The sequence below is a fragment of the Ovis aries genome, chromosome 3, assembly GCF_016772045.2.
Source record: "Ovis aries strain OAR_USU_Benz2616 breed Rambouillet chromosome 3, ARS-UI_Ramb_v3.0, whole genome shotgun sequence".
Taxonomy (NCBI): Eukaryota; Metazoa; Chordata; class Mammalia; order Artiodactyla; family Bovidae; genus Ovis; species Ovis aries.
In genome coordinates this window covers 34,186,753-34,203,165 of record NC_056056.1, presented here as the reverse complement: position 1 = coordinate 34,203,165, position 16,413 = coordinate 34,186,753, and the positions used below count along the sequence as shown (strand labels likewise).

Sequence of the window (16,413 nt, the reverse complement as noted above, 5' to 3'; positions counted from 1 at the left end):
TTGCGGCCCTGGTCTCGCGCCTCTGCGCCTCTTCCTTCCGCTTCACGGTCACCGGCCGTGCAGCCTCTTGTGAGGACTAGCGACCTCGCCTACAGTCGCCATCTTAGTGAGGGGCAGCTCCAGTTTCTTTTTCCTCAAACCCTGCCCTGGCCGCGCGGCGAGGCTGGCAGCCTGGCTAGAGTCCCCCAGCCATTCATCAGTCACACACAAAGGGCACAGCCACTCGTGTGGTAACAGCCTTCCAGTCCCAGTGTTCAACCATTCACAGTGGTCCTCGCACTGGGACACATTCACACTGTGACACACACGGTGTCACTTAGCGTTCAGCCACTGAATGAGTGGCATTTCACACAGTGTCACACTCACATGGGTTAAAGCCACGCATAGTGTCACTCTATGCTGTCCACACGTAAAGTAGATATTTACTCATCACTCTACCAGCTTGGGATGCTGTTCCTGTCTTCACTGGGAGATGGAAACAAGTCAGTAATCTACTAGAGCAATGACCCTCAGTCCTGACTGAAGATTGGAATTGTGTGTGTTTCTAACACCAGAAGTGCCCAGGCCCCACCTCCTGATATGGTTGGTCTGGAGAGGAGCCTAGGTATTAATATAACTTACAGGTTTTCTGGAAGACTCTAACGTGTAGTCAGGGTTGAACCCCTGCAATAGGGTATGGTGCTAGATAAGGGAAGTACTAGCTGCTGTGGGAGCCCTGGGGAAGATGCCCAGACTCCATGGATCTGAGAAAGCATACCTAGATGTTAAATGACAATACATTTAAGGTGAAATTTTAAATTAAAAAAAAAAGGAGTTTCCAAGGCAAGGTGGAAGAGGGGACAGAGTAGTTGTTCCAAAAGAGGGAACAGCACAAACAAAAGCCTGGATGTGAGGCTTCTGAAAGGAACCAGAAGAAACTGGGTGTTGCTGGAGCATATGAGATGGTCAGGAATCTGGTGTGGCCAGTTGCATAAAGGATACTAGAGCTTATCCCATGGGTGGAGGAAAGCCATCCAAGAGTTTTAGTGGGTGACTTGATTGGGCTTCCCATGTGGTGCTAGTGGTAAAGAACCTGCCTGCCAATGCAGGAGACATAAGAGATGCAGGTTCGATCCCTGGGTCAGGAAGATCCCCCGGAGAAGGAAATGGCAACCCATTCCAGTATTCTAACCTGGAGAATCCCATGGACAGAGGAACCTGGCAGGCTACAGTCTAGGGTCATGAGCTGAAGCGACTTAGCATGCAAGGGTGACATGATCAGAGTTATGTTTTAGAAGAAACATTCAGGGTACTTGGAGAATGGACTGGAGGGGGATGAGAACAGAAGGAGGTCAGTTAGAGGCTGTTAACAGAACTTTGGCATGGAGCGTGGCTGCCTGGCCGGTAAAGATTATTAAGATAGGAGGCAGATTTGATAGGACTTGGTAGTAGGTTGGCGGTCGGGGAAGAAGAAGGAATCATGAATGACCCCCAGTTTTCTGACTACATAGATTCAGGGATGCGTATGGGACTTGACCCTGGGATAAGGAAATGGGGAGAGGGGAAGTTTTGAGGAGGAAGATGGTGTAGTCTGACTCAGACACATAGAGGCTGGGGTTCTGATAGGTGTTCTAATTGTGTTTTCTTAGATTCTGAATTTGTCTATTTGGCATCAATTAATCACAAGGCCAAACTAATAGCCAGAGTTGTTCACCTCCCTTCTGCAATCCAGAGGCTATCCTCTGGGATTTCCCTGGTGGCCCAGTGGTTAAGGCTCCCAAGTTAGCATTGCAGGGGGCAAGAGGTTGATCCCTGGTTGGGGAACTAAGATCTTGCATGCTACACGGTGCAACCAAAAGATTAAAAAAAACAAAATTCCTAGAGGCCATACTCTGAACCACTTCCTTTATCCAACTCTCACACACCAAACCAATATTCTCCCTTTCCTAAATCAACCCAGGACGAGAGACTCGTCAGCTAGGAACAGCCTCTGTGCCCCCAAAGCCCTCTGAAGTTTTTCAAGCTAGTCAACCCTAAACTGTTCACCCTGCCCTGTCTTGCTTTTCTAGCTTAATAAAGGCTGTGGCCTGTGCCTTCCCCTTGCTTCTTTCTGCCTCTGATCTACACTGGTGCTTCCCTCTGTGGTCCTGTTTGGTAAGCTGTGCCTCTTCCTCTTAAGGAAACTGTAACATTAAACTTCTCTTTCATTGGCATTGACCTTTCTGTGCTGTCATTCAGTCACCTTTAAAACTTAAAATCTGGCACAAGTCCGTAGGCTGTTCAGCTCCAGAAGTGTTCTGGGGCTAAGAGATTGTATTTGAGTTATGGTAGTTATCAGCATTCAGATGATACATTAACTTGTAGGATTGCCATAACAAAGTGCTGCAAACTGGTATCTTGAAAAACAGAAAGTTTTTGTCTCACAGTTCTGGAAACTGGAAATCCAAGGTCAAAGTGCCAGAAGGATTGGTTTCTTCTGAGAGCAATGAGGGAGACTCTGTTCCACACCTCTCTTCTAGCTTCTGGGGGTTCCCTGGAAATCTCCAGCATTCCTTGGCATGTAGAAGCTTCACTCTAATTTCTGCCCAAATCTTCACATGCTATTCTTCCTGTGTGTGTGTGAGAGAGGGAGAAGACAGAGAGAGAGTGTGTGTGTGTGTATGCACGCATGCCGGTATATGTGTGTCTAAATTTCTACTTTTTATTGGGAAAAAAATATTGGATTAGGGGCCCAACCTACTCCAGTATGACCCCATATTCACTAATTATATCTGCAACCACCCTATTTCCCAATACAGTCGCATTCTGAGGTACTAGGGGTTAGGACTCTAACATATGAATTTTTGAGGTACAGAATTCAACCCAGAAGAGATAGTGATGGAAGCTATGTGAATGGAAGAACACATGAGCAGATGGGGAGTGAAGAGAGAGCCCAGAGGAACTCCATGACACAGAAGAAACTAAAAAGAAATGACTGGAGAGAGAGGAATGGTGTCGCCAAAACCAATGATGCCATGACCAAAGGAGGTAGTGTCCAGCAGTGTCCACCACAGGAAGGAGGACCAGGTGACTTTGATGAGAGTGAGCTTGTTGTTGCAATGGACTCTGATGAGAAGGAGCTGATTGGGAGAGGGAGAAGTTGAAGATTCCAGGAGGATAAGTCATTCACTAAAAAGGTCTTGACCTAGTGAGTGAGGAAGTAGTCTGAAGCCTCCGTGAAGAAACTGGCCCCTGTGAGAAAACTGGAGATACTCATTTGACCGTAAAGCTACAACCACACACTGCATCACTATACTGGCAAACCATCGCCCTCAAGATGGTGCTTTCCCAGGTCCCCTGCCCCCTCCATGGCTCAGATGGAGCAACCACTCAGGGAGGTGCAGTCACAGTCACACAATGATACCCTCACTGGAAGCCAACAGTTGCAAGTGTCACTTGAGCATCACAAACAGGAAGAGTTCACACACATACCCTAACAGACACACCACTAACATCCTGTGCTGTCACACACCCAGTCAGCCAGTCAAGCACTGGCCAAACTCTCTCAAGTACTGTCATACTGGATACAGGGCCACACACAACACCCCTCCCTACGGTGTCACCAGCCCCTGGTCCACACAGCTACATACACAGCCACAATCCCACAGGCTAACAGTAAGTTAGCTTCTGTCTTGTCACACACATCTGGGTCCCAGCAGGGAGTGGCCCCCCAGTTAAATATGCTTCTTATATACATCAACTTCATCATCTGTCTCTCAGCCTCCTAGTTGTCTGTATCTGTCACGCGCGCACACCCACATACATATACGCACACCACACACTCTCGCCGGGTGTGGGCCAGGGTCTGCGGGGCGGGGCGGGGATCCTGCCCGCGGCGCTGGCGCTCAGGACTCTGCCCAGGCCAGGGCGGCGGCCGCAGCCCGGACAGCTACGTGGAGCGGCCACGTGGAGCGGTCCGGGGGAGGGCCGGGCGGCGGGAGCCGAGGCGCGGCGGCGGCGGCGGCGGCGCACAGCCTCCAGCGAGGACCCAGACGGACCGGCGCCGCCGCAGGTGGGTGCGAGCCCTGCCCGGTGGGTGGCCTGGGACCCCGCCGCGGGCAGCCGGGCGATGCTACGCGCCGCGGGGCTGGACCGCGGGCGGGGGCGGCCTCCTGGCTCCGGGTCGGATGCTGAAGGCGCAGTGCCTCCGCATCCCTTGCGGCTCGGACGCAGCAGGAGCGCCGGCTCCCGCCTCTGGGCGCCTCTCCGAGGTTACCCCTGAGAGCAGGTAGAGGGAGGGCCTGAAAAGGGAGACCTGAGACCTGAGCTTCTTCGCGGTGATGGGGCGGGGTGGGGGGTGGGGAGGGTGAAGTTCATCATCCCCCCAAGGGCTTTTCCCTTCTGGTCTTATTCGTTGCTCTGACAATCCCGGGGGGAGGGGAGGCTGGCAGGAGTTTCATCCTCATTTGACAGAGGAGGAGAAGGAGGAACCGAGGGTTATCACCCTGTTGGCAATGGCAGGGGAGCCCAGCTCTCAGGTGTGGGACTTCTTGGTCTGTACAGCCATTGCCTCTTCTCTTGCGAGGGGGTGGGGCTGTGATAGAGTCACAGGCGGCTCTGGAGGGAGGAATTAAGGCAGAAGATTGAGCTCCAAATAACTTCCGACAGTATTAGCTGGAAATGGAATGGATGCCCTGTGAGGTGCCAGACTCTTGTCCTGGGAAGTCCAGTAGAGGCTGATGGCCATCGACAGGGGTGCTGTGCAAGTGGTTTTGCACTAGATGGAAAGTCAAGCAATGGAAAGGCTCTCCCACATCCTAGAGTCTCTGAAATCCTCAGGGAGCAATACTGCCAGTCACTCTACCTACGTTTTCCAGTGCATCTCCCTGAGCCCCTTCCAGATAGATACCGTTATCCTCCTGGTTTTTTCAGTTTGCATATTTTAGGCCTCACCTATGGGGCATGAGGGGCTTCCCAGGTGGTCAGTGGTAAAGAACCTGCCTGCCATTGCAGGAGAGGTAAGAGACCAGCTCCATCCCTGGGTGGGGAAGATCCGCTGGAGGAGGGCATGGCAACCCACTCCAGTACTCTTGCCTGGGAAATCCCATGGACAGAGGACCCTGGCGGCTACAGTCCATTGAGTCAGGCAGAGTCGGACATGACTGAAGCGACTTAGCATGCACATGGGGCATGAGGGATATTAGTTTCCCAAAGAAGGATCAAATCTGAGTCCCCAGAAACCAAGCCCCCTGCACTGGGAGCACAAGGTCTTACCCACTGGACTGCAAGAGAAGTCCCTATCCTCATTTTTTAGAGTGAAGGCCCCACAACACCTGCCAAGATCACACTGTTAGTACTATGACAGACTGGATTCGATCAGAGTTTCAACTCCAAGGCCAGGCTCTCCTCCTATGCACCGATGCAAAGGCTTGAAGAAATCAAATACTGGAGGGTCATTGTGAGTGTGTGTGTGTGTGTGCGTGTGATGTAAATAACTGTATTGGATTATATAATGACTCTAATAATTGTGGTGGCTTTTCTGTGGTCATTAGGGTAAATTGTGTTTCAGCACATTGTAGTTATAGAAAATGATTAGGAACATATTTATTTGACAGGCAGTTTTCAATAACTGCTTTATTTCTGTTGCTTACAAGGGCTTCCCGGGTAGCTAAAACGGTACAGAATCTGCCCACAATGCTGGAGACCCAGGTTTGATCCCAGAGTCGAGAAGATCCCCTGGAGAAGGACATGGCAAACAACTCTTCAATACATAGTTAGAAATGTGAAAGGATGAAGAAATCACATTACACCAACCTCATTAAATGTTACTTGAGCTGCCTTAGCCTGGTGGTGCTGGTGGTTTAGTCACTCAGTCGTGTCCGACTCTTTGTGACCCCATGGACTGTAGCCCATCAGGCTCCTCTGTTTATGAGATTTCCCAGGCAGGATACTGGAGTGGGTTGCCATACCTTCAACAGGGAATCTTCCCAATGCAGGGATTGAACCTGGGTCTACCTGCATTACAAGTGTATCCTTTACCAACTGAGCCACCAGGGAAGCATGCCTTAGTCTGGCTTCCTTTAAATCATAGAGGTGAGTTATCTGGGCTAAAAATGTCACATTTGGAAGCATGACTTAGGAGAATATTACTGAGATGACACTGAAAGCCCATTTGCAGTTATTTGCTTCTGAAGTGAACTGCAACCAGAGTGTTAAGGTTGTCAGGAAGGCCCAGGATATTTCAGGTAAGGGATGAAACAGCTTGGGCAAAAGAACTGCAAGGTGAAAGTGAAAAGTATTTCCACATACTCCTGAACCCATCTGTTTGAAGCAAAATGTTAGGATGATGGGAAAATTGGAAGATGAGTCTAGAAATGGTAACACAATATCTGATCAGAGAAGGCCTTGAATGTCCAGGTGAAGACTGAACTATAATAGAAATAGGGACCCACTGAAGGTTTTGGAACAGTGGAATTCCAGCAAAAGATTACTCTGATGCGGGTGTTGTGGTAGTTTGGTCACTAATTCGAATCCGACTCTTGCCACCCCATGGACTGTAACCCACAGGCTCCTTTGTCCATGGAATATTCAAGCAAGAATACTGGAATGGGTTGCCATTTCCTTCTCCAGGGGATCTTCCCAACCCAGGGACAGAACCCGGGTCTCCTACATTGCAGGCAGATGCTTTACTGACTGAGTTACCAGGGAAGCTGATGTGGCTATGGAGGGTTCTTTAAAACGAGAAGCTATCAGAGACAAGGACAAGAATAAGAGACTCCTTGTGCAAGGAGTAATTCGTTATCCACTTAGTATTCACTGGAACTCTGTGAAGTAAGTATTATTATCTCCATTCTGAGGGATAATTAACCTACCTAAGGTCACAGGGACAGTCTGTGGTGCAGCTGGGATCTGAACCTAGGTCTGGCTGGTGCCATAGCCCTGTCCACTGCACATGCTGAATAGTTGCCTGCGTGTGACAAACACATAGGACCAAGAGGAGGAGAATAAGAGCAATTCATGCAGGCAGGGTTCAGGACCAGGTCATCCTTTTCAGGGCCCACTATTAGAAAAGATTGAGAATTTCAAGACAGAGACAGCAGAGCCTTAGTCTAAGCCCAGGGCTCTTCTAAGAGCAGAGCCCTGTGTGACTGCCAAGAAGCCAATCTATCATTATGACAATTGACAAATCGCCTCAAAGCTTAGTGGCCGAAAACAATAGCATTGACTATGCCTGTGAGTGTACATTCTGGGCAGGACTGTGAAGACAAGCTCAGTTCTGCTCCGGCAGTGTTGGCTGGGATAGCTGGAAGGCTGTGGCTTGAAATCATCTGCAGTTTTGCTCTCTCACCTGCCTGGCCCTTGGGTGGGAAGTGAGCAGCTGGGAGCTGCAGGAATCACAACCAGGACCTGTCAAGCATCCCTCTCCTTATGTGCTTCCCCCACGTGGTCTTGACAGCACAGCAGACTTCTTCCACATTGGTTCAGGGTGTATCTGCATGTCAAGAGAGGGAGAGAGAGAGAGAGCCAGAACCAGGCACAAACCCTGTTGTCTTTTATGACTCAGACTTGGAGGTTACTTGGCATCATTTCCACTATTCATTATAAGTGAGTCCCTAAGTCCGGATCATATACAAGGAAAGGCAAATTTGACTTCAGCTATTTCTCGCAAGAAAGACTTAGTAGATGTGTTTTTCTCTTTTTTTTCCCTTTCCTTTTTTTCTGTATTTTATTTTTATTGGGGTATAATGGCTTTACAGTGTTGTGTTAGTTCCTGCCATACAATGAAGAGAATATGCTATTTGTTGTTTAGTTGCTAAGTTGTGACTGACAGTTTTGTGACCCCATGGACTATAGCCCGCCAGACGCTACTGTCCATGGGATTTTCCAGGCAAGAATACTGGAGTGGGTTGCCATTTCCTTCTCTAGGGGGTCTTCTCGACCCAGGGATCGAAACTGCATCTCCTATGTTGTCAGGCAGGTTCTTTGCTGCAGTGCCATACATATACATGTATCCCCTCCCTCTTGAACCTCCCTTCTACCCCCTCATCCCACCTCTCCAGGTCATCACAGAGCATCGAGCTGAGCGCTCCCTGTGCTGTGCAGCAGCCTCCCACTAGCTAGCTATGCTAGTGTATATATGCCAAGGCTACTCTTCCAACTCATCCCACCCTCCCCTTCCCTCACTGAGGGTAGACACGTCTTTCAAACCAGCGCCGTTGGCCCAATGAGTGACTGGATTAGGGGGATCTGATGGGTGCTTCTCCTTTATGCCTGAACGGCTCCCACCAGTCATTCTTTGTAGTTTCCCAAATGTCCTCTTTCAAAAGACAACTCCTAGTGGTGATAATGCACTAAGCCTGGATAATAGGTTTTGGCAGCTCTGGGGGATTTAAATTATTCCTGTGCCTGCTGTTGGCCCAGGTCCTGACAGTAAACAGATGGGGAGGAGAAAGCAATTTGAAGATATCCAGGTGGGGAGACCAGAATGGTAGGTATATGTGAAGCCCCTGCAAAGCAGTCCAGAAAAACTTCTGGGAGGAAAATGCCTTGTTGTATAATATCACCAGGCGCTGCCTTTTACACATCCTGTCTTATCGAACCTTCACCACACCCTGAGATATGCTCTCGTCATCCTCATGTTACAGATCAAGGTTCTAAAACACAGAAGTCACACAGTTGGTGAGTTGCAGAGTCTGCATTTGAACTTAGGCCAGCCTGAGATTAGGGCCCATACCGTTAAACTTTGGGCTACATCCCCTATTCCTTAGCAATTCTGTGTTTCTGTTTTTCTCTTAAATTGTCGTTTTAAGGTTTGTATCTTTTCCTATTTACATAAATATGTTAAGTGTTACGGAGAAAAAAGAATGAGTAATTTTACCTAATATCATCTTACTTACAAGTTAGTAGGTGCTCAATAAATATAAGAATTGAATAAAGCTAGCCCTTAGTCTATAAACTTATATTGACACTTGCCTTCCCTACGAAGGCTCACCTCCTTGGTCCTTGTCACCAAAGGTCTTGACTTGGGCTGCTGCTTCCCATGGCGTCCTCGGCCGCATCCTATGCCTACTGTCATTCTCCTTCTGGCCTCTTCTGGCCAGCTGGCCCATTCAACCATTTTGTGCCCCTATTTCCACCTTAGAGCCTGGAGCCCTCAGCCTCCTGTCTTCAAACCCACAGCACACTGGGTACCAAGAACTGGGTGAGGCAGCCCTCCTGTCCACTCACCTAGACCCTTGCTAAGCCATTGCTTCCTAACCATAAACCCGCTGTGGGCAGAGCCTTTTCTCTAATCCTCACCCTCACATAATGCTGCAGTTCTTGGATTTTCACTCAGTCTCCATAGGGTTTCCATGGAGATTTCCGTCTCAAAGCCCCCGCTGGGAGTGGTGGTGAACAGCACCATCCTGAAAACCCTAAAGCTTTGAACGCTGTTCCCTCCAGTCCTTCATCACTTGTCTTCTGAACTTGATTCATGGTCTCTTTCATAATACAGAAGTTCATACTTTAAATATACTCAAATATGTCCATTTTTTTCCTTTAAAACAAATTAGAAATATTTATCATCTTTAATGGCTCTGTCACATAGTATGATTTGCTTAGCCTGTCTAAATGTTACACATTCAGGTTGTTTACAGTTCTTTGACTACTATTAATAGCACAGCTATAAATATCTTTATAAGTTCTTTTCTATTTGTGTTCTTCCTTATGTAATCCTCAGGATGATACTGTTGGATCAGAGTTTTATGGCAATTAATTGGCAGGTTGCTCTAGAAATAGTTCAGGTTTATAGCTTTAGTTTATAGTTTATAGCTCTTAAAACAATATAGGTTAATACTCACTAATTCAATTTCTTCAAGGGTTGTAGGACTTTTAGAATTTGCAAAAAAAAAAACAAGACAAAATTTGCTATTTCTTTTGATGTCAGTTTTGATGTGAAGTTTTTCTAGGAAAATGGCTATATCTGCTAAGTTTACAACTTTCTTCTATTTCTACAGTTATGTCTGCTTTTAATTCCTAATGTTGTTTATTTGTGCCTTTTCTCTTTGTTCTTAATGAAAATTGTTGGAGGTTTTCTAACTTATTACTCCTTTTGAAGAAACACAGTTGTTTAGCTTTGGACAATCCTCTGTAGAAGGAAATGACAATCCACTCCAGTACTCTTGCCTGAAAAACCCCATGAACAGAAGAACCTGGTAGGCTATAGTCCGGTCCATGGAGTTGCAAAGTCAAACATGACTGGAGTGACTTAGCACACACAGATAGACGCACACTCCTTTCTATTGTGTTTTAAATTTCTTGTATCTTTTGTTATTTCATTTCTTTTAATTTCTTTGGGTTTATTCTCTTTTACTAGCTTCTTGAGTTGGAAGCTTAACTCATTAGCTTTTAGCCTTTCTTCTAAGTTTTTAAGCCAATTCATTTCCCCTCTAATACTGTTTTAGCTATGTATCTTGCTTTGATGTAAATGTTTCCAATATTATTCAATTTTAAGTACTGAAAATTTTCCATTATATTTTTCTCTGATGTATATTTAAGTGTGCCTTTTACAGTTTTTATATAACTAAGATTTTTTTTTAAGCTGTACTATGCAGCTTGTAGAATCTTTGTTCCCCAACCAGAGATTGAACCCAGACCCTCATCAGTGAAAGCCCAGAGTTCTAACCACTGGACTGCCAGAGAATTCCCTAAATGAGATTTTTTACATCATTTTTGTTACTGATTCCTAATGTAATTGCTTTTAATCTCATAACAGTATGAGACTGATTCTTTAATACTCGTTGAGTCACATTCTTTGGCCTTCTGCTTTTCAGTTTTTATAAATAATCCACATGTGTTGAGAATATGCAGTTGCTAAGTGACTGGAGCTGGGTTCTCTATTTGTCCAGTAGCTCAAGTTTAGTAAATGTTTTATCCAATCATCTGTCTACATTTTTACTAATTTTTAGTCTATTTAATCTTTCAGATACTGTTTGATATATGTTAAATTCTCCCCCATAATAGCAGATTAGATTTTTCTGATTGAGTTTATGCCAGCTTTTTTTCTAAAGACTTTGTTTTAGAGCAGTTCTAGGTTCGCAGCAAAACTGAGAAGTTTCCCATATAATTCCCTATACATGCACAGCCATGTCCATTATCACTGTGCCCCACCAGAATGGTACACGATGAATTGAGAACCTAAATTGACACAGCATAATCATCCAAAGTCCACAGTCAACCATAGGGTTCATCCTTGGTGTTGTACATTCTATGGGTTTGAACAAATTCCCTGGAGGAGGAAATGGCAACCCACTCCAGTATACTTGCTTGGGAAATCTCATGGACAGAGGAGCCTGGCAGGGTACAGTCCCTGGGGTCACAAAGAATTGGGCATGATTTAGCAACTAAATAACAATAGGTGTGTAGTGTTATGCCATTTATCATTTTAGATGTTTTTACGCTATGTTGTTAGGTATCTACAGGTTCAGAATTATTATACCTTCCTAGGGGATTAAATTTTCATGCATTTTATAATGACATGCTTTTATCTATAATAATGCTTTTCACCTTAAGGTCCATTTATTCTAATATTGATAAAGCTATGCTGGTTTTCTTTTCTCTAGTATTGCTTTATGTATCCTTTTCCCACCATTTTGCTTTCAACTTTTCTGTGTTAATCTCTTAATCTCTTGAAAATTGCATGTGATTTGTATGCTGTTTTATGTAATTTTGATAATCTCTATTTCTTAACTTATGAGTTTATACAATTTATGTTTATTACAATTACTGATATACTTGGATCTATTTTACTATCTTATTTTATGCTTTCTACTTGTCTTCCTTTTTAATCATTTAATTAATTTTTAGCTTCTCTTTTTTCTGTTTTCCTGCCTTCCTTTGGAATGATTTTTAAAAATTTCCATTCCTTTTTTTTCTGCTTGTTTGAGGTCAAACATTTCATTTCTGTCTTTTAGTGGTTATTAGAAAATTTTTACATGCATAGTTAACAGTTGATCATTATGTCCACTCTCTTCCCAAACAACTGTCCTCACCTTATATCTTAATGTTGTCCAATAATGTAGCTCACACCATCTTTTTTTGCTCCATATAGTAATATAATTATCATTGTTTAACAATCTTTGTTAGATTTTCCCACATTCTGATTTTGTGTGTGTGTGTGTGTGTGTGTGTGTGTGTGTGGTTGCGCTGGGTCTATTTTTACGAGCAGGCTTTCTCTAGTTGTGCAAGCTAGGGCTAGTCTTCACTGTAGTGCCCTGGCTTCCTGTTGTGATGGTTTCTCTTGTGGAACACAGGCTCTAGGCACATGAGCTTCAGTAGTTGCTGCACGCTGGCTCAATAGTTATGGTTCACAGGCTTAGTTGCTCTGCTCCATGTGGAATCTTCCCAGGCCAGGGATTGAACTCGTGTCTCCTGCATTGGCAGTCGAATTCCTATCCACTGTACCACCAGAGAAGTCCCATTCTGATTTCTTCTTTCACCCTTTTTCCATGCATTCCAAATGTTCCTTCTGGGATCATTTTCCTTCTTCCTGAGTTATATCTCTTAGAATTTCCTTTAATAGAGAACTGTTGGTGGTAAATCCTCTAATTTGTTATCTAAAATTTGTCAAACATTTTTTGTTTAATCTCATTCTTAAAAGATAATTTTGCTGAGAATAAAAATCTAAAATGGCCATTTCCCCCACCCCTTTTTGACACATTGAAATATTATACTACTGTGTTCTGGCATCACTGTTGTTTTTTTTTTTTAATAATATTATATAAGCTTTATGTGTACTTTATATTTATACCTCTGTGTCCCCTACAGTGGGATTACCATCAAAAAATTTAGTTTCCATCCATCAATATACAGTGTATCTCCCTTAGCCACTTTACCCTCCCCCAGGCCCTCCTCTCTGGTAACCATTGTTCTCTTCTCTAGATCTATTTGTTTGTTTTGGTTTGATTTGTTCATTTATTTTATTTTTATTTTTTAAATAATTTTTCATATTCTGCATATGAGTAAAATCATATGGTATTTGTCTGCTCCATCTGACTTATTTCATTTGGTTTAGTACCCTCAAGGTCCATCCATGTTGCCACAAATGGCATTATTTCATCCTTTCTTATGGCTGAGTAGTATTCCATCATGTGTATGTGTGTGTGAGTATACACATGTAAATATATATATATACATGTATATATATCACATGTTTCTATATCCTGGTTATAGTAAATAATGTCATAGTAACATAGGGGTGCATTGTTCAGTCACTCAGTCACGTCCGGCATTTTGCAACCCCATGGACTATAGCACGCCAGGCTTCCCTGTCCTTCACCATCTCCCAGAGCTTGCTCAAGCTCATGTCCACTGAGTCAGTGATGGCATCACTGTTGCTGTTGTGAAATCAGCTGTCTGTCTAATTATGCTTCCTTTTAGGTGATTTGTCTTTTCTGTTTGAGTACTTTTGAGATTTTCTCTTTTTCTTTGTTTTCTATTTTTTCAGAACAGCAATTCTAGATGTGTATTTCTGTTTATTTAATCTGCCTGGGATTGTTGGGCTTCCTGGATGGGAGTGTTAGTGTTTTGCAACATAGAATAATCTCAGCTACTATTTCTTCAAATTCTGTTTTTAATCCAATTTTCTCTATTATCTCCTCCATGCTGCTTTTATATTTTATATGTCTTTGATTCAATTAACTGTACTCTGGACTATTTATTTAGATCTATTCTCCAGTTCACTAATTCTTACATCACCTGTCTAATTTATTTAACTCACTCATTGCATTTAAAAAAGAATCAATCTTTTCTTTGTATAAATTACATTTTGAGAGGATAGCTATTTGAATCCCAACTATATGTAAGGAATCTCCTGTTAGTCTCTTCACATTCAATGGGCCCAAGCATTCTTTATCTCTGGTCTTTGCTATTGCATGAAGCATTCAGCTGATAATTCAAGTTCAGTTGGCTTGGTTTGGCAGATACCCTAGGCAAAAGTTGACTTCAAGCACAGTTTTCCCCCAGGGATTACTGTTTCCACTGTGGCTTTATGCTCTGGGTATTTCTTACTTTCTTGCCAACTAAATGCATTTAAAAATATACTTTCTATTTTTATCTAGCTTTGTGGTTACTTTCATTGGAACGTTTATTCTCATGCTCCCAGACATGGAAGCCTGGGTATTTTTCTAGTCCATCCTTTCACTGAGTGTGTTCCCTGTGGCAGGACCTCTAAAGGTCCCCAAGTAGTATAGAGAGCTCAGTTCTGTCTCCCTTGGATGGGTCCAAGACCTATCTTCTCTCCTGGTTACAATAACTAAAGCCCAAGGATCTACGTTGCCAGCCAAAGTTCATGAACATTCTTATTTTTTTTTTTAACCTATATAGTTACTTATTTTTGGTTACGTTGGGCCTTGGCTGCAGCATGAAGGAACTTCTGTTGTGCTTGGTCTCAGTAATTGAGGCATATGAGCTTAGTTGCCCCACAGCATGTGGGGTCTTAGTTCTTGGGCCAGGGATTAAAACCACGTCCTCTGCATTGGAAGATGGATTCTTTTACTGGATCACCAGGGGAGTCCCCATGAACATCCTTAAGGCAGCTGTGCATCTACTTGGCCACACCAACAAACCATGCAGACTTACTGTATCTTTTCAGGCCAACTTATGCATAGAAAAACGGGGACAGTTTCTATGACTCTCAGTAGCTTCACCTACTCATGGTCTTCCATGCTCAATTTGTGTAATATAAACAGCTCTATTTGTGTAATAGCTACACAAGCATCCACCTGTTGGCCAGATGCTCACCAACTCTAGGAAGATCTCTTAGGAAGATGATATCTTCCTTTGCAGTGGTCCTGAACCTTGTCAGGGTCATAGAACTCCTTGAGAATCGGCTGAAAGCTATGCTCCTTTCTCCAGGAAAATTCAATGCCAGCCAGAGTATAGGGCACTATTTCAGAGGGTTCCTAATTGTCTGCTGTAGACCATCAAGGACCTGTTGATTTGTCTTCCTAGAGATGAGTTTGAGGTTTCAGGCCTCAGCTCTGGAGGGCTTCTGCTTCCTCAGAAACTCACATGATATGTACACGATCCTGGGACTAATGAGAAAGCTTCTTGCTCTGTGCTTTGGTTGATCCCCTATTTGACTATTTTTATTTAATCAGTTGATAGTGCTGCCAATGATCTACACAATGTAGGCCTAAAAGAACATTTTTGTTTTTGTTTTTTTCCTTTCTACTGAGATCTGGTTTCCCCAACTGCATTTAGTAAACAGCAGTTCTTGGGACCACTGTTATATTGACCCTGATTTGTTGTGTTTTCAAGCCCTACCTGAGCATTGACCTATTTCAAAGAGTCTTGAGTTTCTTTTGATTTGTTCTTTAGTGAGTTTTTAATAAATGCAAACAATTTATTTCCCTCCCTATTTAAGGCTTTTTGTGACTCTCTGCATTTCTTTTTTAAAAAATATTTATTTAATTGGCTACACCAGGTCTTCATTGTGGCATGTGGGATCTTTTAGTTTCAGGATGCACACTCTTAGTTGTGGCTTGATGGGATCTAGTTCCCCACCAGGGATTGAACCTAGGCCCCCTGCATTGGGAGGGTAGAGTCTTAGCCATGGGACCACCAGGGAAGTCCCACTCTTGGCATGTCTAGTTCGGCCTTTTTCTTAACCTCTCTGAAGGAAATGGCAACCCACTCCAGTGTTCTTGCCTAGAGAATCCCAGGGATGGCGGAGCCTGGTGGGCTGCCATCTATGGGGTCGCACAGAGTCGGACACAACTGAAGCGACTCTGTAAAATAACTGGACTGAACTAAATCAGACATGCTTAAACTGCACTTCTCTGAGCACTTCCCCAGCCACCCGTTAATGTTACCTATGAAATAGAGATCATTAGCATATCGTTTGTTTTATTTGGGTATCTTCCTCAAGGCTTTGTGCATTAATACTCTGCAGGGGTATGCGGGCTGGAGTAGGGAATGATTATAGGAGCAGCAGTGAGGGCTAGTAGCTGTGACAAAAGTTGCTGTGTAACAGCTTCTGACAGCTCTCTGACATCACGTCTGGAGTGACTTGGGCATGCACTTCTCTGGGGGGAACAGGAGTGGGGTGCAGGGAGAGGCTCCTGTCTGCAGCTCGGCTTCTCCCAACACAGGTCTGCAGTATGCCCTCTACGTGCTGGATCTGAAATAAGATTTACTGGGGATGGCTGACGTCCTGTGTGGCTCCTCCCTGTGCAGGAGTCCTGTCCCCTAGATGGCAGGTAGAGGCAGAGGGAGGCGTTGCTGTCTAATCCACCGATCCCCGCTCTGTGGCAGACCCCTTCCCTCTGCTTCCCTACTCCTGTTCCTACTTCCAGTTACAGGAAGGATGTTACCTGTGATGATGAGAACGTTACTGCTGCTGCTCCTGCCTCTGAGTCAGGCTGCTCCCAAGGATGGCACCATGAGGTAATGGCATTCAGAGGGCAGAGCCAT

At 44.6% G+C, this 16,413-nt stretch overlaps 1 protein-coding gene across 3 annotated transcripts in view; it reads left to right on the top strand.

The window, feature by feature from the left end:
- PREB (prolactin regulatory element binding) overlaps positions 1 to 16,413 on the top strand; it is a 30,940-nt gene that overhangs the window by 11,452 nt on the left and 3,075 nt on the right. Inside the window, exons 1-2 of one of the 3 annotated variants that reach the window (XM_004005754.6) lie at positions 3,923 to 4,030; positions 16,296 to 16,386. In XM_004005754.6, coding sequence (XP_004005803.1) covers positions 16,307 to 16,386 — 80 coding nt within the window. In that variant the 5' untranslated portion in view covers positions 3,923 to 4,030; positions 16,296 to 16,306. Of the gene's footprint in view, positions 1 to 3,922; positions 4,031 to 7,506; positions 16,200 to 16,295; positions 16,387 to 16,413 lie in introns of those variants that run through there. The other 2 variants (XM_060411962.1, XM_042245897.1) reach the window with 2 other exon arrangements.